General features: G+C 38.0%; 2 protein-coding genes across 2 annotated transcripts; both read right to left on the bottom strand.

Annotated features, from left to right (window-relative positions):
• Nucleotides 1-356: 356 nt before the first annotated feature.
• On the bottom strand, nt 357-2,594 carry LOC120490577 (parvalbumin beta 3). Its single transcript, XM_039687877.2, has 5 exons — nt 2,526-2,594; nt 1,493-1,560; nt 958-1,090; nt 744-853; nt 357-637 (listed from the first exon to the last, which is right to left on the bottom strand). The coding sequence occupies exons 2-5, from the start codon at nt 1,551-1,553 to the stop codon at nt 612-614; spliced, it is 330 nt and encodes a 109-aa protein (XP_039543811.1). The 5' UTR covers nt 1,554-1,560; nt 2,526-2,594; the 3' UTR covers nt 357-611.
• A 3,108-nt stretch (nt 2,595-5,702) lies between these two features.
• Nucleotides 5,703-7,273, bottom strand: LOC120490614 (parvalbumin-2). The gene is made up of 5 exons (XM_039687920.2): nt 7,237-7,273; nt 6,748-6,818; nt 6,533-6,665; nt 6,319-6,428; nt 5,703-5,962 (listed from the first exon to the last, which is right to left on the bottom strand). Exons 2-5 carry the CDS (start codon nt 6,806-6,808, stop codon nt 5,937-5,939), a joined length of 330 nt encoding a protein of 109 aa, XP_039543854.1. The 5' UTR covers nt 6,809-6,818; nt 7,237-7,273; the 3' UTR covers nt 5,703-5,936.
• Between the last annotated feature and the right edge of the window lie 13,697 nt (nt 7,274-20,970).

Genomic DNA, 20,970 nt, shown 5'->3' with positions numbered 1-20,970 from the left:
CCTGTTTTTTTATAATAGTGTTTTTCAATTTATGAGTGAAATAAACATAACTGTGCAGAACACAACTTGACGATACTTGAACGTTTTGCTCTACAATATAAATTACACACCCATATCAAAATGTGTGTTATGTTTATTTATTAATTTTTCAATGAATGTTTTTAAAAAGTAGATAAGAACGTTTGGAGTGCGAGTGTGTATAGTTCACGTTGTAGAGAAAAATGTTCAAATGTCCTCAAGTTATGGGTTGTGTAAACACATAGGAAGATCTTGAGGGAACTAGTGGAAAATTAGTCTTTTTATGTCATTGTTACTGCATTCTGTTATAATATATTCACACAATAAAAAGACAAAACTCAAAATTGAAAAATAGTATTTATTTTCTCATTGTCCTTTCCCAATTTGAACCTTTTTCCCAAAAGATTTTACAGGAACCAACAGGAACAACATATCTATCATGCGAAAGACCTTGTGGCGTTGACAGCCAGTTGACAGAGTGCAGCATGGTAGTGGACAGACAGAATTGTGTATAAAAATCAGCCACCAAGATAAAAAAAAGTGGCGATCTCAGGCAATCTCTGGTTGTCAGCAAGATGTTCGTCAGGTGCCATTTATGCTTTGACCAAGGCGGCAAACTCTGCAAAATTAAGCAGAAACAATTAATCAGAAGACAATGTTGAGGGGCTGGTATTATATTTTAGCAATTATGTTTTTATATATTCAACAAGGAGTAAATTCCTCACCATCAACTCCAATCATGCCATCACCATCAGCGTCTCCAGCTTTCAAGAAGGCCTTTGTCTCTGCATCAGTGAGCGCCCTGGCGCCAGCAGAGAAGTTCTGCAGGAACAGTCTGAAGAGCACAAACAAACAATCAACCTCAAGTTTGTTCCAGGGTTTGAGCCAGTAGACACCAGGTCAGTTTATTATGAAAACGTGATTTAAGACTGGACTTACTTAAGCTCCTCCTCCTCAATGAAGCCGCTCTTGTCCTGGTCAATGATGAAGAAGGCCTTCTTGATGTCCTCAGGTGTCTTTGCGGCCAGGCCGACCTTGGCGAAGAAGGTCTTGTAGTTGAAGGAGTCAGCAGCTGGAAGGCAATTTAATCAGGTTTCTTAGCATGATGGTGGAGAAAAATGGCCTACATGTAGGACTTAGAATAACATTTGATTTATGGGGCTTAAAAAACATGGCAAGCTCCAACAAATGATATCTACAACTTTAAATGAAAATTCTGTCATCATTTACACACCCTCTCATGTTGTTTCAAATCCACACGACTTTTTTCCGTGGAGCACAGAAAGAGATGTTGGGTAGAATGACAGTCTCAATTTTTGTCCATTCATGAAAATGAACAGTGACTGAGACTTTCAGTCCCTAACATTCTACCATTTGTTCCACGCAAAAAAGAAAGTCAAGTGGGTTTGGGATGACATGAAATTGATTTTCTTGGTTTAGGTTGTGGGTCAATAGGACAAAACATGCAGGTTACCTTGACAGGCCTGCAGGGCTGCAGCGACGTCAGCATCAGACAGAATACCAGCGAATGCCATGATTAGCCTAAAAAAATGGCAGAGGGTTTAATTTTACTTTGATATATTGATTAGAATTTGTATACGTATAATTTTAGCCTTGTAATAAGCCTATTCCAGACACCCAGGTCATCAGAAACTATTTGCTTCCATATAGGGATGCACCGATATGAAAATTTTGACCGATAATTCTTTACTTTTGAAAGCTAATAACCGGTACATTGGCTAATAAATCTAAATTCAATTTTTGTATAAACTCTGAGAGCCTGATTACAAAAACAAAAAGCTTAGCATTAAAAGCCATGTCCCAAAAACTTCAACATAAATCATACATATTCAGTTTGAAATTGTGTAAAATTCCTTAAATTTTAAAATTAATTTTACAATCGTATGGCCAACTTTCTCTAAAATGGTAACACTTTATAATAAGGTTTCATAGTGTGAACAAAAAATGAATAATCAATACTTCTACAGCATTTATTAATCTTAGTAATGTAAGACATTTTCAAGATCCATAGTTGTATACATTAGTTAATGCACTGTGAACTAAAATGAACACCAATATTTTATTAACTAACATTAACAATGGTTATTGCTCTCTGTTAATTCATGTTAGTTAATGCATTAACAAATGAGACCCTATTGTAAAGTGTTACCAAAAAAATTATTTCCTAACAAAAAAGTAAAATGAAAATAAAATAATTTACTTCAATAATGCAAAGAAGTCATTGGATAACATTGGGCTGCAATGCATTTGAAAAACAAAATGCATGTGCCATTGATAAATTAATTAAAATAGCCTTGGAATGATGATTAACTATAAATCTCACCCATCAACCCGATTAATAAAGAGAAATAGCCTAAACAAGTCCAAACTCCAAGACACAAATTATTCCCACTCCAGGTGTCCAAGTCAAACCATCCTCTCCGGATCAGCCCAAAGTCGTTATTGCTCTTCGCATGTGTTCAGTTGAGAAGGCGCCACTCACTCACCTCAGTTGTCTTTAGGGTCTGGATTCACAATGAAACTGGGTCCTGCAGTGAGCACCAACTCAATGGCTTCCACCTTATATACTACTACTCAACCGAAATAGGAGAAAAGGCGTAATGGATACCGCATGGGAGGCAGTTGGTTGAAAAAATGTGTCCAGTAGTCAGGGTGTTCTATTTATATACTCTTAAATGAAGATGCTTGAAATGTAGGCTACGTAGGCTATAAGTCCTTAATGTCGCGGCGGCTAAATACGATGCCAACATTTAACATACAAGGACGAAAGCCCTCTGTAGTAGTCTAGAGCCTCTGTTGTAGGTGAGAGTTAAAGTCATTTTGCCTGAGAGAAACCAAGTTCGCTGTAGGCTACACTACAGTCGTGTAACTAACTGTTAAGTAATTCTCACAACTTTGGAGTCAAGAGGAAGCGCATGAATCACAAATGCACCATAGTACTGGCGGATGAGGCGGCCATCATAGTATTTTCAGTAGATACTATGTGCTTTGGAAGTGTAAGGTAAATGCAATCTCACAGATCATCGTTAAGCTTGTAACGTACAGGGTAGCCAGTGATTTCAGCATTCGGTTCTTTCTTTTGCATCTAACCATGATTGTATAGTTATAAAATAGACAGCTATTGACTGAATCAGGCCTATGATAAAAATGTAACTAGAAATTGCACGTTGTTTAGAGAGAGAATGGTAATTGATGTTTAGGCTGGCTATTTAATTTTATTTAGACATTATTAGTTTACTGAAAATTAAAGTTATTTGCAAAAACATTTGATTGACAATAAAGATGATTATGTCATTTTTTGCTGTTGTGTGTGCTAATTACATGTTTCAGTTTTTGTTGAAAACGTCCATAAGCCACATGCCAAGCTGGATCCTAAATCCTAAAATCAATCAGCTATAGGTTCAATTTCACTTGATTTTATTTATTTCTAATGAAATAGCCACAAGTGCAGAACCACTACTCATACAAAACACTTTATTTGACATTAAAATTTTTCAAAACAATCCTGCTAAAATAAATTGAGTGTGTTAATTAAAATGTATTTTACGTTGTGCCTGCTGTATGTTGCAGCAAGCTAGATTGACATTAGTATATCATATAAATAAATGCTGGATGAGTTGCTAAATGGCATGGAATTCATTTTAAAATATAGGCTTATTGCATGGAAGAGCAAATTCTGTATTGCTTTTGCTACAAATACATCTCTTTGTGATTAGCCACTTAAATTGCTGATTACTCTGAACTTAAAGTTTGTTTGAAACATGTGGGATAAGTCAAAAATATATATCATTGTTCTAGTGTATTTTAATCCAAAAATCTTACATGTTGTGCCATTAAAAGAGTTATTAAAGTGCTGTAACTTATGTATTAAAGCACAAAAAAATCATAAAATGTTTGTATATTTAGGAAACATTCTTCACATACTTGTTTCTCTGAAAAACACTTCTAAAGTTATTCTACTTTGAAATATGACCCTGGACCACTAAACAAGTCATAAGTTTTTTTTTTTTTTTTTAAATTGAGATGTATACATAATCTGAAAGCTGAATAAATAACCCTTCCATTAATGTATGGTTTGTTAGGACCATATTTGGCTGAGGTATGGGTACCTTGTGGCCATTTAAAAATCTGGAATCTGAGGGTGCAAAAAAAATCGAAACATCGGGAAAATGGCATTAAAGTTGTCCATTTATGTGCGCGATTTTGCTGCATTCACTCACAAAAATAATTGTTTTATATAATTATGGTTGGAAATGCACAAAATATCTTCACGTAACATGATTTTTTAATTAATTTCCTAATCATTTTTGGCATAAAAGAAAAATCAATCATTTTGAGTCATACAATGGTGTTGTATTGCCACAAATCAAAACCCTTACGACTTATGACTGGTTTTGTGGTCCATGGTCACATTCCGTGTCGGAATGTCCGTTTTTGCTTCGGTCTGTGTGATCCCGCCCGCTTCCAATTTACCCAACAGTGTTTCACCTCCCTGGGTTGACAGCTGCCGGAAAACACAGCTTATTGCTGTTTTCTCAAACTGGCAACTTGTCTGTCGAGTCTGATGAGCAGGGTGTGGGAGAAACAACCCTCTCCATTATTTAGAATTTGGACTGCAATAGGCCATTTCAATAGGCAATTTCAACAGCTAGCTGTCAATATTAGCCTACATAGGTACTGTAAAGACTAAAAAGGTTTTTTCTGATTCAGAAAAGAAGTGTGCATATAATGTAGGTTGGATTAGAGGTGGGGTGGTGATGGCGCAGTGGACAAGACACATGCCTTTGGTGTGAGAGACCCGGGGTCCAAACAACTGCGAGACACCAATGTGTCCCTGAGCAAGACACTTAACCCCTAGTCGCTCCAGAGGCGTGCGACCTCTGACATATATAGCAATTGTAAGCCGCTTTGGATAAAAGCGTCAGCTAAATGAATAAATGTAAAAGTAAATATAGAGGATAAACTGTAACTTTCTTTTTTTCTTTGGCAAAGAAATTATTATAATTAGTATAGTATAACAATTATACGGAACTGTGGTGTTAAAAGTACACTCAAAAAGAGAAAGTGAGATTCTCATTTGCTTCAGTCATGTTGTGTCGTGTGTGATTTGCCTTTGGGATCTGAGTATAAGGTGACACTCTCACTCAGTGGCTGAGAGCTGTAAGTGATGCCTGTGCAAGGCTCATTAGCTCACTTCCTGAATGTGTTAGACAGGGGTCACTCTAAGCCATTCCCTGTTCACATTCAAAAGCTGCTTATTCCTCTGTCATTTCAACTAATTGCCTTTACAAATTCACACTGCTTTCTAAAATGCTAATGCCTGTGCTTCGAAGCTCTTCTACATGTGAAGACTTCAGATGCAAATGTGCCATCTGAAGTTTTCTTCTTGAATGATCATTTTTATGAAGCTTTTATGTTTATGTTCAGTTATTTCAATTGAATGGCAATGAAAATTAGTCCTTAAAGTGAAATTACTTAACTTAAATATGATAAAAATGCTCATTTTAGATGAAAAATTTTAGGTGGCAGTTAGGGTTAGCATCTGAAGTCTTCAATCGGTCATGCTAATGCATCACTGTCCATAGACACTCTTATGTTTTAGAAAAAGTTTTAGGATTTATTCCCACCTGTGAAATGCAGAGTAAGATATTGAGCCAAGAATGTTGTTTTAAATCAAATGTATTTTTATTTCCTTAAAGTGCAAAAGAGGTTGTAAGTTTGCACACAGTAGTTTTTTACAGAACAATACAATGCAATGAAACAACATTAATAATAAATAGCTTTTCAAGACATTGAGCGTGCGTTCTTTGCAAGGAGTTTGCAGGGCGTTCATAAATAAATATAAAAAAGATGATAGATAAACAGAGCTCTGGTTCCAAAGATGGGTCAATGAATGCTTAGGCCTTTACAAGCAAAGCAAACTCTGTGGAAAGAAAATGATAAAAAAAAAAAAGCAGTTACAGTCTGAAACTGATCATTTTAACATCTCAGTCATATCAGCTAAAAGTTTTGAGGTACAATCTTCTAACTTGACCAATATCATCTAAAATGTATATGTGATTATTACTGTCTACTATTGGTTTATCTAGTTGGTTAGCCACATGTACTGTAGCAGGCTTGCTTTAAATATAAAACTAGCAACAAAGAGCTAAAAATGTATGTTGGAAAAAGCTTTTTTTAAGCTTGATTGGATCACCAGAATTCATAGGTTTAATCATCTATTGTCGTATAATGCTTTGACACCTCAGTACTGTAAAACTTTAAGTAACCTAGGCTTACCATCAACTCCAATCATGCCATCACCATCAGCATCTCCAGCTTTCAGGAAGGCCTTTGTCTCTGCATCACTGAGCGCCCTGGCGCCAGCAGAGAAGTTCTGCAGGAACAGTCTGAAGAGCACAAACAAACAATCAACCTCAAGCTTGTTCCAGGGTTTGGCCCAGAAGAAACCAGGTCAGTTCATTATGAAAACATGATTTAAGACTGGAATTACTTAAGCTCATCCTCCTCAATGAAGCCACTCTTGTCCTGGTCAATGATGAAGAATGCCTTCTTGATGTCCTCAGGAGTCTTTGCGGTCAGGCCGACCTTGGCGAAGAAGCTCTTGTAGTTGAAGGAGTCAGCAGCTTGGATTACATATAAAAATACATTAAAAATGACCTAACTTATCAACAGTCTATTGTACTTCTGTGGAGAGTTGTGTCTTACCAGCGCACTCCTTAAGGGCTGCAGCCACATCATCGTCCTTGAGAATACCAGCAAATGCCATTTTGATTTTTCTGGAAATGAGACCCACATAAGATGATGATTCATTAAAATGCAAGGTTTTACAATGAAGTGCAACATTTAGCCCCTTTATTCCTAAAAACAACAACAACCACAAAGCCACCAAAACAAATGAACCTTCAATTCTGCCTTTACAGTTAAACTTCTTCCTACAGTCAAAATACGATCTCTGTTAGATCATGCGAGAATGCCAGCCTAAGAAAAAAATCCAAAATCTCAGAAAGTATAGCAGGTCCTTGGTTTGGTTAAGTGAAGAGATTGGTGTATTATCAAGTTTTCAGTCCTGCTGCAAGTCCGTTTACATCCTCATCTTTGTTCCTCCATTTTTCGTTAGTCATATTCCATGGTGATTAGAGCAATTCAATGAGCCCTGGTGTATGGTCCTCATGGCCTATCATCCGGTAAACTCACCTTAGCGCTGAGCTGACAACTGTTCCAAAGATGTTCGACGACTGCCCAAAGCACCCATGGGGCTGGCTTTTATATGTTTGTATCTAGGTTGCAACAGACACCAATTGCTTCTGTTGGGTAAAGTTGCGAAAAAATGTGTCCACTAGCCATTATAGCTCTATTTTTATCCTTTCAAAGAGCAATGGTCTGATTCCTTATGAGAGGCATAGAAGGAACATCCACACATCAGTGTTTGCTTGAACCTTTGTGCAATGCCATTTAGTGCAGTAATTGTCATATTTAAAAAAAAAAAGGAAAGAGTCACATACGTTAATGCTGGATAAAATGAAATTATTTTCAGTACAGCTCAGTACAGAATTCTCTATTATTTATTATTTAAGTGTTTTTCTCATTTGGTACATTTTGTTACATTTATCACTTTGCAGGGAAATGTGTAAGGGTTGTGAACTTGTGACCCATTTCTCTCTTTATATTTATATTCTACATGCAAGATGATGCTTTACAGTTTCTGGGACGGCTGGGGGCTTGAACAGGAGCAAACGTTTCAGAGTGTCCGATTACCTGAAAGTATGATATGGCACAGATTACCTTAAGGAATATGAGTATTCAACACTGATAACCATGCACAAAAAAATGATGCAAAACAAAACAAACTTGCTACTCGAGTGATCACAAATATTGTACTTTACATGTCATTGTGATTTTTTATCTTGTTCACTCTAGCTGCAATACTATTTCAGTTTTCATGATAAAAACATATTCTGATTGAAGAAGAAGTTACTAAATGTTTGTCACCAGCTTGCAAAATCACTTTGGATTAATTCTCTTTAGGCTATACATATAATCAAGATAACTTATTTACAACATATACACAATAAAAATGCAAGAGATTAGTTAAACATGTTTATTTTGTATTACATTTTCTTTTAGAAATTCCAAGCTAATAACATTACAGTAAAGCATACAAGACAAAGCGCAATCCTGCACAATTCAATTTGAAAACTGCTATACTGACAAGATCCCACTAGAAAAACACGTTTGTCATCACATGTCTCAGGCCACGTTTACACAAAGCCGGGTATTTAGCTAAACGAATATTTCCCCCCTCTCCGTTTTCAAAAATAACATAGTTTACACACCCGCATAAATACGCTGTCGAGCGCCATCATAACCATGTCAAACCTATTGGCGGCAGTGTAGGGGTTTCTCCCAGTTCACACGACAACACATAACCAGCGTTTTCAGAAATCTCCACTTTGGCCGGAGTTTTTAGAAATAATCGTTTTCAGTGATAAAAACTGAGTTTTCGTGTAAATGAGAGGGCAAAACGCAGAGAAATATCAGCGTTTTCCCATCGTGTAAACGGGGCCTCAGAAAGCATTAACCAGGGTTGAAAATTCTACAGGACATGAGATGCAGATTAATCACTCACATTTAGCCTACACATTACACGTCATTAATGTAACTGAGGATATCCCAATCTTCCCAGATAATCTTCCCATCCCCATTCATGTCTCCAAGCTTGAGGAAGGCCTTGGTTTCAGTTCTTGCAAGTGCAGAAGCACCTTTTGAGAAGTTAGAAACAAACTGGAAAATGAGTCACAGGCAGGATGGTAAATTTTGTACGTTTTATTGTGCAGATGGATCGCAGTGGGAGATAACAGGTGAGGAACAAATGTCTTAGAAACTTGAGGCTTGTCTCCTTGGGGTGTTGGTGATGGCACAGACTGAACACCCGTGGACAAATCTGGAGACATCTCTGGCGATGGATGGCCACCAGTACCGTTGACTGAGGAGCAAAAGGGTACGCTTGCTATGCTTGCTTGCGGAGCGGGTTGGAGTGTAAGTTCCTGGGTGATCTGTTGGTCTATCTCCCAGACGATGGGACTGAGGATCACGGCTGGAGGGAGGATTGGCTCAGAACGGACATCTTCAATGGAAGGATGATGGAGTCGTGACAATGCATCAGCCTTGCAATTCTTGCTTCCGAGAAGATATGTTACCACAAAGTTGAAGCTTGTGAAAAACAGAGCCCAGTGGGCTTGTCTGGGGTTCAATCTTTTTGCCTCCCTTAGGTATACCAAGTTTCGATGATCAGTTATCACAGAGAATTGATGGTTAGCTCCCTCCAGCAAATGCCTCCACTCTTCGAGGGCCAGTTTAATGGCCAACAGTTCCCAGTTACAGATGTCTTAATTCCGCACCGCCCGGGACAGAGAAGAAGGCACATGGATGGAGTTTAGGTGGCTCACCCTGCCGCTGAGACAATACTGCTCCTTCTCCAGTGGAAGAGGCATCCACTTCAATGACAAACGGAAGGTCCGTGTTGGGATGGAATGATGGAATGATGGAGAATGGGAGCAGTGGTGAAGGTCTCTTTCAAACGCCGGACAGTGTCGGAGGACAAGGACAGAGACTAGGGCAGCCCTTGAGAGTCTCGATAGAAGTTTGCGAAACCAAGAAAGTGTTGAAGTTCCTTTACTGAGTTGGGTTGTGGCCAGTTCCGGATGGTCTCCACCTTCCTCTGGTCCATTTGAACATCACGTTGATTGATCACATACCCCAGGAAGTGAACGGTAGAGGTATGGAACTTGCATTTCTCCAATTTCAGATATAGCTTGTGCTCCCTCAGTTTTTCGAGAACCTGAATGACGTGCTGATGATGTTCAGATATGGACGATGAATAAATGAGTATATCTTCTATGTAAACTATCACAAAACGATTGAGGAATTCTCAGAGGACTTTGTTCATATATCCCTGAAAGACAGCAGCAGCGTTGGACAATCCGAAAGGCATAACCTGATACTCATAGTGGCCTGTAGGGGTCACGAAGGCAGTCTTCCACGCCGGATTTGGATCAGGTTAAAGGCACTTCTCAGATCCAGTTCAGAGAATATGCGTGGCCACAAAAAGAGACTCGAAGCGGCAAGGGGAGGTAGATGATCTGATGAATTGCTGGTTTAAAGCTTCTTCCACATACTCCTCCATGGGCTTCTGTTCGGGGATGGACAGAGGGTAGATATGACCTTTGCGAAGGGCCGGTGTGGTAGTAACTTGAGTGCCAGTTGCTTGCTGAAAACATCCTGGGACGCCCGGTACTCCACTGGGACCTGGACCTCAGGGCTTTCCACCGAAGTAGAGCAAACTGGGAGAGGATACTTCAAGTAGAGCAAACTTCACCAGTTCCCCTGTGGAGTACTGGCTGATGTTGAATTAACCACGGGCGTCCCAGGATGATATCCGCGGTCGACTCCTCCAGTACCATAAGGGAGATCTCCTCTGAGAGTAAACACCCAATTCGAAGAAGGAGAGTGGGTGTGTAGTGGCGAATACAACCTCTTCCCAGTGGTTTGCCTTAAATGGTGTGAACAGGTAGATCTTGGTACAATCGCCGTTGCCAGATATTCAGCTTTTGAAGGAGTTGACTGGATATGAAGTTCCCCGCAGAACCAGAGTCGACGAGGACTTGTGCTGGGAGACAAACACAGGAGGTTATAATATGCACACTGGTTTGTGTTAACTGCTCAACCCTCAGAGTGAGCTGAATGGCACTTATCGCTTGCCACGGTGGACGAACAGGGCAGGAACTGAGGAGGTGTTTGTCAGATGCACAGTCAAGACAGAGGAAATGTTGACGATTAATTTCCTTGACGAAGATTGAATAGCTGGTCGTGAATGGACAGCTCGGACACTGCTTGCTCAAATACTTCTCTTAAGTGCTATTTAAAGGCAGCGAAGGACTTTTTCATGGGTGAATTGGAATCCCACAATGACCGAGCCCATCATAGCGCTGGACCGGACAACAATGAAACCAAGAAGGCCACATGGGCTTCGTCAGTGCGAAATTGATGCTCATTCATGGTGATGTATAATGATACTTGCAACAGAAACCCACTGCAGTCCTCCGCCTCACCAGAAAATGTTGCTGGCCGGGCCATGGGACTCGCAGAGGCAGTGAACGAAGCAGTGGGTGTTAGCGGAAGTGGAAGTGGTGGTGAGAGGATCGCTACATCGTCCGGTGGATTGTTTGGTAAGAGATCCTCTTCAGGCTCCGGCTGGTTCTGCATCTTTGTTCTGGTCTTCTGTCAGAGTTCACAGAGGAAACAGATGGGATAGTAAGTTTTTTAAGTTTTATTGTGCAGATGGATCGCAGTTGGAGATAACAGGTGAGGAACAAACATAAACAACAAATGTAGAAACATAGCTGGTGATTAATGTCCTTTTCTCTGTTGTAGGTGAGTTGGCGGTGGTTCGGGGAAGATGGCTCGGTCTTTGAAAAAGGGAAGCAGGTAAGTAGCAGGTAGGTAGTCACTGCAGTGAGAGTGAGTGCTTTATGTGGGTGATGGGACACAGGTGATGGTGATTAGTACTCAGGGGACTGTAAAACGCACATCAACCGATCACTTTTTTAGCGTTCGTGTAAACACTACATTCAAATTCACCAATCAGAATGAATTCAGTTAGATTGAAACAAAAGCTGTACATGTAAATGGCGACTGCAGAAAGCAAAAGCTGAATCCAGGACATCGACGGCCGGACATGTCCGGAAAAAAGAGGACGGTAACCCCTAAAGTTACTACTTGGCTTTCTCCACAGATTAAGAGCCTGCTAGCTTAGCTTCCAAAAAAAGATGGCTGACATTATGTGTAATCCCAATCCTCCATAATGCATCCATCTGTGTTTTCAGTACCTTCGTCCATATTTTCAAAAAGTTTCTGCCGGTGAAATCAAACGCACTGGCAGTGATCTGTGATAGGTCTGTTAGCGCATTAGGTCCAACCCCCTATGGGCGGGTTTTAAAGGGTGGTTACTAGTGCTTGTAGTCTTTACAGAAATCCCCAATCTTACACTTCCTCCTACACTGACATAAAAAATGACGATTTTTGCATCATTGTAGGAGGAAGTGAAAAAGGTAAATAACAGATTTCTCTCATCTCAGGGGAGAATAAGAGAGTGTTACACGACCATTCAATAGTATAATTGGCTTTCTAACAATGGAAAGCTGGTAATGCAAATGTGTGGAGTGTCCCTTTAAATCAATATTTAATGACCATGTAATACTTCTAATAAGCTGAACAACTAATTATTTTACTTAACATATCACAGGATTGTACACTAATATCATCTAAAATTGATGAGATTTACAGTCAGTCTAGCTGCATAAACATATATAAAAAAGTTAAGTACTCAATAGCTCATCCTGTTCACTCTTGTAGTCCAACATTTTAAAGACCTTCTCGATCTCACGTGGAGACTTCTTTGACAAACCCACTGTTGCAAAAAAAATGTCTTTGGGCTGAAAGAATCCTTTGCTGGAGTCAAAAAGCCTGAATATCAGTGCAACATTTTTTTTTTACAGCAATGTTAAATTCAAACAAATTCACAAAGGTGAAAGTATTGAGTATTTCACCTCATTGTTCACTAGAGCATCATCCATACTACCTTTACATACATTGATGGCAGTTGAAATATCAGAGGAAGCCGAGACATCTGGGATAACCATTTCCCGACAGTTCTGAGGCCTGTATTTGTGTCAGGGATCAGGCTCTATCACCACTCAATCACAAAGATCGCTGTAGTCTGAATGTCACAATGTCAAAAACCACCAGTGTTTACAATTGCATGTCATCTGCAGCTGTGTCCTTGACTACTTTACACAACCTGACCAGTCCAGGACACAGAAGGACAAGCCATTGTAATAGTGACTCGAGTAAAGCACCTCACAATCTACTGAATTAAACAAACACACCAAAAAACTCTTGATTTCATGATTCATTGGTTTGTTTACTTGAAGTGAATATCTCAGTAAACATCCTGTTATTGCTTCACTGTCATTTTTGAACGTGTGCCTGCACAATATGATTTAACGGCGGCGGGAGTATGGAGAATTTCGCACAGAGAAATGCGTTTCATTTCCACACAGATCAAAGGTCTAAGGCTCGATCCCAGCGCTAAAACACAATCAGATGAAGTCCAGCTGTTTTGGTGTGTTTACGCGACTCTACAGTTAGCTTTGTCTTTGGGCACGTGCTGATCTACAGTGCGCTGATGTGACGTCAGCTTCACTTCCTCTGCAGGCTCTTTTCCTGAGGATGGACGTCTGTCTGCTTGTGTGTGTTGCCAACCAGGGGCCAAAGCAATGACAAAAACATCCTTCCAGCCCACTACCTACCGTTGAGGCCTTGTCCCGTTCCATACTACCTCTTGTTTGCAGGAAGGCCATGTTTCCTGAATGACAGGGATTTGAGGGGGATCGGGGCTGGACTTTTCATTTTCTCAATAACACCTTTTTTCTTTGTCCTTGCTTATACATTACATGCAGGTGCATCAAGTGCGTTCGGAGCCGTATCACATGAAATGCTTTTTAAAGGGACAGAGAAAAGATTTGACCTGGTGAGTGAAGGTGATAACATTATTCAAATCTGTATTTAACAAAACAAAGAAATATCAATTTGTTTTGCTTCTCTTTGAGTCTTTATTGTTTTAAGAACAGTGTTAATAACTATGTAAAATCTATAGGCCTATTTTATGACAAGTAAAAATTGTATAGTGTGAATGGTTTGCTAGTGTGAGTGGACAAACTTAATGGTGGTTGTTCTTTGTTGATGAGTTTTGTTTGTGTCTTTCCATGACTGATTGTAGCTAATGTATGAGCTCAGAAAAAATGTGTCTTGGGGTACAGCACCTTACCCAAAAAGGAACGACTTTTTACCTTATCTACCCCTAATGTGCATATTATACCCTTAGTAGTAATATGCATTCTTTAAGTACTACAATGAAACTTTTTGGGAAAAATAAGGTATCACAATTTCAGCTTGATGTTATTGCCCGAGTGCAAGCTGTTGTAATTTTTTAGCATACTACTGTACTACACCAAATTAAATTAATTATTTTTAATTGAATTAATTTAAAAATTAAAAAGCACATACTGCATTAGATTAAACTGGGAAGGGTCATAGCACTTTAACTGCTTCTATTGTTTGTAAGTCGCTTTAGATTAAAATCGCCTGCTAAATGAATAAATGTAAATGTAAGTCACACAGGATGGATTATTTAAAAAAGTAAAATAACATTGATAGATACACGCATACAAATTTTGTCATCATGTACTCAAAATAAGAACAATAAAGAAGAAATAAGGTCATACAGGTTTGGAAAGACATGTGGGTGAGTAAATGAAGCAGTTTTTTTTTTTGTGTGTGTGTGAAATAACTGTTTACAATTTTCCCATTTGTTCAGTTCACACAACCTAACAATGAGCAATACTTCTACAGCATTTATTAATATTTAATCTTAATCTCAACATTTACTCATGTGTTTTTTTAATATAGTAATATATATTTACATTAGTTAATGTACTGTGAACTAACATAAACATTTTAATAACAAAGATTAAATGCTGTAAGAATATATTGCACATTGTTAGTTCATGTTTACAAATGTTACCAATATCCCCTTTAAATCTTGATGTTGAAATATGCACTTTTTATTCATCAATTGCCCACGTATTCATTCCTGTGGTTATTATTTTCGTAAATACTTGTTAGGGGGTAGTTAAAAGAAATGATTAATAAGTTGATAAGTGAGCAATGTTTTGCAATTACTGTATTTAAATCATTACATGTCTGGAACACGCCCTAGCTGTTTTATTTTGAGAAGCTTTTTTTCCAAGCCAAGGTTCTCAGTAACAGACTGAGATTTCTCTCTAAGCCTCTCTTGATAGATTTACAACTTGTTTGGTGTATCATCAATTGTTCTCGATCTGCTAACAGCGTTGTCATCGTGAACATTAAACAGTTACAATGAGGGATTCTCATGATGGGAATACCTTTGAAAAGCTGCCCCTAATTAAAGCTGATCATGTCTTTCATAAACTAGGGCAGAGATTGTGCTGTTCTCGGTCTCTTGGGTTTAGTTGCATCTATATCTATTTCCAGCTGACCAGCTGTGATGGAAGCATGCCGATGGGACTCTCAGATTTAGCCAAGATGGCCGCCTCAGTTTCAGTTTCCGCCTCTCCTCTTCCCTGACATCAATCACTCAACACCAAGTGTGTGTAGTTGGAATGTTTGTGAGTGCATGTACGGACACCCTGAAGTGACCTCAGCCCAGATCACATCATTAGCCGTAAATCTGAAGGCATACACAAAACAAACATGTTTAGAGCACATTTGGGCATTCTTCCTCACAGCCTGATTTACACGCTGTTGAAATCAGGCCTTACGCAACACCTGTCCCACGATTCCCCCTGCACGTGAGAGAGAGAGAGTTGTAGCCATAGACCACTCCACTTCCATGTCAATGAAATGCATGAAGGTGCTAATTGAGCAGCCTATCTTGCCAGGCTGCGAATTCCCCTTGTGCTGATCGTTGATATGCCCCTTGGGGACCTGTAAAAAGTGGCAAGAGGCCAGATAGAGTCCTGGACTTCTACAATGAGATCACCAATGGTTGGATCAGTTGAGTAATGCCACTCATGTGCCATACCACAGAGCTGGACTCTTGGATCTCGTGTCATCTCCAACAAAGCCTGCGAGGTTGATTTCGTGGCACTGAAAATTAGAAAAGACTCCCCCAGGAGCTCCAGGTCTTTCCCAATGCCATGCTGACATTCAAAAAAAGGCCTTTCTATCTGTTTTTTTGTGGGCTGTGACTTACTTAAAGGTATAGTTCACTCAAAAATGAGAATTCTGTTATCATTTACTCACGCTCATGTCAGTACAAACCTGTACGACTTTCCATTATTAATGGATTTACTTAAGCTAGAATATGACGCTTTGTTCTAGACACAAACTTTGTTGCATTATTTTCCTGTTATCCAAACAGCAAAGCTGCTTTTGAAACAATCTGTATTGTAAAAAGTTGACTTTTTCTTATGACTTTTAAATTTGTCCATACAATTAAAGCCAATAGTGTCCGGAACAAGTCTGGTCTCCATTAACTTTTATTGTATGGACAAAAACAATTCTTCAAAATATTCCATGATATTCCATAAAGTTTAATGGTACACTCTAAAAAAATGCTGGGTTGTTTTAACCCAAATTTGGGTCAAATATGGAAAAACCCTGACATTTTTAACCCAACATTTGGGTTTGTCCATATTTGACCCAAATTTGGGTTGAAACAACCCAGCATTGTTTAGAGTGTATGGATTAGCATTCAGACTGATAATGTGCTATATGAGTAATATTTTAGGGTGCCCTTAAACGTCGGTTACATGACGGTTAAAACTGACAGTTTACCTTTAACGTCGGTTAGGTGACGGGGTAGGTTTAGGTCTGGGGTAGGGTTAGGATTCGATAACGTCATCTAACCGACGTTTAAGGGTACCCTAAAAAGGCGGACGTCCCAAGACGTCAGTTATACGACGTCTTGGGATGGGACTGCGCTGAATTAGCCAACTAACTGTCAACCTAACAACATAAATATCAACAAAGTTTGTCTCGTGGCATCATGGGAATAAATGTTTGTGTGCAAAAATCACACCAGCCTTTCTTGAATGCTCTCCATTGACAGTTTTGTTTTTTGATCATTTCAAAGAATGCTAACTGTGAAGTGCACTAAAGCTCGATATGCATGCGCATAGCCAGACATTTGATCATTTGTGCGGTCAGTCTGTCCCAAGTAGTAGGCCTGTCTTTCATTCAATGCGTTTTGGACCGAAATGCAGTCAGCCGTGCAACAGGAGCAGGGAATGCCAGTTGCACAACGACTCGGTAACTGTCCCTCCGCTTACAGTACCTTCGGGGTTTCCCTAAGCCGCCACAGGCCTGGCTCTTGTTTTTATGAGTATGACAGTATCTCTTGGATGGACTTCATACTTAGCAGAATCACAGTACACAGCAGTGACACTGGATACAAACCTGGCATCTCATTTTTATAGCATTTTATTTAGTAACTGTTTTTTCCTTTCTCTATTTTGAGATCACGTACATGTTCTCAGCCTGGTACAGATCTCATGTGGCAGTTTCGGTGTTCCAGTAAGTGAGACGTCTGCCAGACTCAAAACAGGTGGCTTTTTACTTAACATCAACTCTATCTTGTAAACAGAGAGAAGAGGGGCAAATACAAGGCAAGGGGTCCCAGTAAGTAAAACATGCTAGGGTTACAGTTTATAGTGCAAAGGTTGCAGATGTGTGATTCAACACTTTAGACCCACTATCAGACTTGCCAATGAAGTTAGCCAAATAAAATGGATTATTATGTAGGATTCATTTTTGATCTTTAATTCAAATCATATGTTTTTAAAAGACAGAATTACATGAAAATTATTATGGACTTTTAATTTTACTTTAGAAGCTTAGAAAATAATTTTTATTGCCTTTAATCTCATTTCAGTTCATATATGAAACTAATGATCTGATCAGCATACAGTAATGAAACTTACAAGAAGATAACGTTGGATCCAGATTATTTTAAGAATTTCTGGATGCCTTCCAAAATAACTCATTTCTTTAGCAGATGGTTCTCTGTATTTACTCTTCTCTTATCTAATTTATTGTGCATAAAAGAGGCTCAACATATGCGCATCTTGAATAAGTCGTAAGAAAATTAGAAAAAAAAAATCATTTTCTCTCACTGTAAAAAATAATTCTGCATTTTAGTTATTTCAATGTAATTTTGTAAGTTGATACAACTTGTGGTTTCTAAATTTGTTAATTCAACTTACCATGTTAAGTTTTCACTATCTCAACTAGTATATAAGTTGACTTAACAGGAGTATGTGTCGCCTCAACTAAAAACATATGCTGAACCAGTAACGTTAGTCTCATTATTTATCGCGAGATTATATCACGTGAGAGAAAATACCAAATTAAGTTTAATAAACAGATAACTTGAAAATGTACGTTATCGTCTTTCGACTAAACTTTTCAAGTCTATGTGTTACTTGAAATAAGTTGTTGGGTCAACTATTTTAACTATGTCAACTTAACTTTTTGAATTGAAAATACTTATACGATTGAGTAAATTAAACTTAACTAAGTCAAAGCAAAAAGATAACTAAAAAATATAAGTTGAGTGAACACATTTTTTTTTTTACAGTGTATAGAGTATAGGCCTATGTCCTCTCCCTCGCAGCAGCCTATCCTAAACCTGATCCATGGGAGCAGAGCAAAGGAAGGCAGGCTGCCGAGACTGACAGAGCTTTTTTTATTTTTAATTTATAGTGACACAGCATACAGCAAAATCTACTGAACATCCCTGGCCTTATATAGCATCCGTACAGGATTAGATTAAGGATGTAAAGCCGACAACTGATACAGAGTGCTACACTTTGATATATTCCTTGTAAAAACTAATATGGTTCTTGATCTGATTCTAATCTAACTCTAATAAAATAGAATCATCTAGTTGATGCTCACTTCAAATGAGGAAATTTATAGCTAAATAATAATCTGAAATAATCTAATCTCTCCACCTACAGCTGGTGTGTGGTGAGCGGATGCTGCACACTGGTGGTTGAAGAGATATTCCCTGATATGATTCTAAAGCCCTTTGGGTGTAAAGCACTATATAAAAATGCCTCAATCAGCCTGTATTATTGATCCACTGTCGATGTGACAGAAAAAACGGAGGTTTAATGGAAACCTTTAAAGAGGTCATCGGATGTCCATTGTCCGTTTATGTGTAAATTGTTGTATTTACTGTCATTGTGAAGCTTCCTTGAGCTTGGGAAAGGCGCTATATAAATTAAACTTATTATTATTATTATTATTATTGTCGGATTCCCATTTTCCACAAATTGGTACACTCTAAACAATGCTGGGTTGTTTTAACCCAAATTTGGGTCAAATATGGACAAACCCAAATGTTGGGTTAAAAATGTCATTTAAAAACTTCAACTTTCACTTTCATATGTACATTTTTTAATTACATTTTTTTACATTTTTTACATTAAAAAAAAAAAAAACAGCTCTGTTCACAGCGACCCGTTTGGGTGCATGTCTTTTTAAATGATAATGAGCAACTGCTCAACTCACCCTTGTCTTCCATGGGGGTGTTGACACTTTACTGTACTGTACTGCAACTGTACTTTACTGTACTGCAAATCTTAGGTTCCAAGCAACAAGCCTTAAAAAAAAAACAGTTATCTCTGCGCAAACTTCAAAAATGCAAACCAAGAACACTTATGGTGTGCACATGCGTATATAATATATATATACACATATAATAATACGTGTTCAGTCTAGGTATGCGTGTTTGAATATGTGCACAGGTGTGTTGTCCTTTACAAACCAACCCTCAACAAACTGCTTGTCTGGCCTTAAAAATATGTAATACAGAATTTTTTATCGCTTTGTATCGCTGGAATTAGGCTATCCCGACAACATTTTATCTGTAGGCCTACAGAGGTAAAGGAAAGGAAAAGCCTTCACGGGGGGAGAGACTGTCGTTCAGACTGTAGTTCAGTAGTTCACACATAAGCCAAATCAGTCTCAGCCCAGCCTCAGATCAGGGATATCATTGGTATGGTAACTAAAACCATAAACCATAAAAAAAAAAATAAATAAATAAACCTTAACATATTTATTTCAATAGTTGCCAAGGGCAATATTTCTAATTGTAGTTTAGTTTATGTAAAAGTTCTAAAATAACTTAAACTAAATAAACCTTATAAACATTATATATATATATATATATATATATATATATATATATATATATATATATATATGATTAAAAAACAATAATAATAAAAATGACAAAAAAACAACAAATTACCACAAATGTAATTTAAAAAAAAAATGAAAATGTGTGTGTAAATATATATATATATATATATATATATATATATTAATTTAATTTATTTTCTTTATTTGATCAGGAAAAATTCACACAAAAAACCATTAGTCTAAAGAAGAAGAGATGTCATGTGCCAGGTTCCACCTGCTGTCCCTGGACAGGTTGATGTTATACTTACCAAAATTCATAAAATATAAACAGAATGACAATATCAATCTGTCGCAGGTTAAACAGCCTTTGTGGTCAATATCTTTGCAGATGTCCAGATTCTTTCCATACACTTTATTTTGTTTGTATTATTTACTTTAAAAAGGGTTACACTTTATTGTATGGTGCCTGTTACATGTATACTATAGTAATAAATTATGCGTAATTACACACAAATAACCGTATTCCTAACCCTACGTACATTTAGTTAATTAATATTACTGAGTTCAATGAATAATTACATTGTAAAGAGTAAAGACACCTAAAACTAATGTATAACCAAAAATTGTATATTATAGCATATCATATCAAATATTGATACAATTAAAATAGTTTTATTTAAAAAAAAATTATATTCGATCATTTTAACATTAATTATAAAATAATAGGGGGGTTCAAAGTTTACATAGCTGAAACTGAGAAATGAAAATAAATAATAAATAATGATTTAGAAACACATAAATCAATGAAGCAATGTTAGGCAGTGTTTTAATTTAAGCAGAAGGTGGTAATATGTTTGTGTTTACAAATCCATCTTGAATTACTCACACTATTCAGACCGTCTGTACACCAGAGCTGCTGTACGAGACACTTCCCAACTTTTCCAAAAAAGGTTACGACAGCCAAGGCTGACATTTCATTTTTGTCCCAACCCAGAATGCAATGGGGCACCAGACGAATGGAGTTGATGTTGTAGTGGTGCATGTAACACGCAGCGCCACTGGCTCTGATTTGCATGCTCAGAATAAGCCCAAAGGTATCCAATTACACAGCTCTCATGG

The sequence above is a fragment of the Pimephales promelas genome, chromosome 17 (assembly GCF_988280905.1).
Source record: "Pimephales promelas chromosome 17, fPimPro1.hap1.1, whole genome shotgun sequence".
NCBI lineage: Eukaryota > Metazoa > Chordata > Actinopteri > Cypriniformes > Leuciscidae > Pimephales > Pimephales promelas.
This window is presented reverse-complemented; position numbering and strand designations above follow the sequence as displayed.

What these genes read in the sequence shown, in the direction of transcription:
- LOC120490577 (XM_039687877.2), bottom strand. Translation starts at nt 1,553, where the DNA reads ATGGCATTCGCTGGTATTCTGTCTGATGCTGACGTCGCTGCAGCCCTG. An exon ending in ATTGAGGAGGAGGAGCTTAA is followed by an intron (nt 854 to 957) that starts GTAAGTCCAGTC and finishes TGTGCTCTTCAG; the next exon opens with ACTGTTCCTGCAGAACTTCT. An exon ending in TGGCATGATTGGAGTTGATG is followed by an intron (nt 638 to 743) that starts GTGAGGAATTTA and finishes TTAATTTTGCAG; the next exon opens with AGTTTGCCGCCTTGGTCAAA.
- LOC120490614 (XM_039687920.2), bottom strand. Translation starts at nt 6,808, where the DNA reads ATGGCATTTGCTGGTATTCTCAAGGACGATGATGTGGCTGCAGCCCTT. An exon ending in AGCCCTTAAGGAGTGCGCTG is followed by an intron (nt 6,666 to 6,747) that starts GTAAGACACAAC and finishes ATGTAATCCAAG; the next exon opens with CTGCTGACTCCTTCAACTAC. An exon ending in TGGCATGATTGGAGTTGATG is followed by an intron (nt 5,963 to 6,318) that starts GTAAGCCTAGGT and finishes TTCTTTCCACAG; the next exon opens with AGTTTGCTTTGCTTGTAAAG.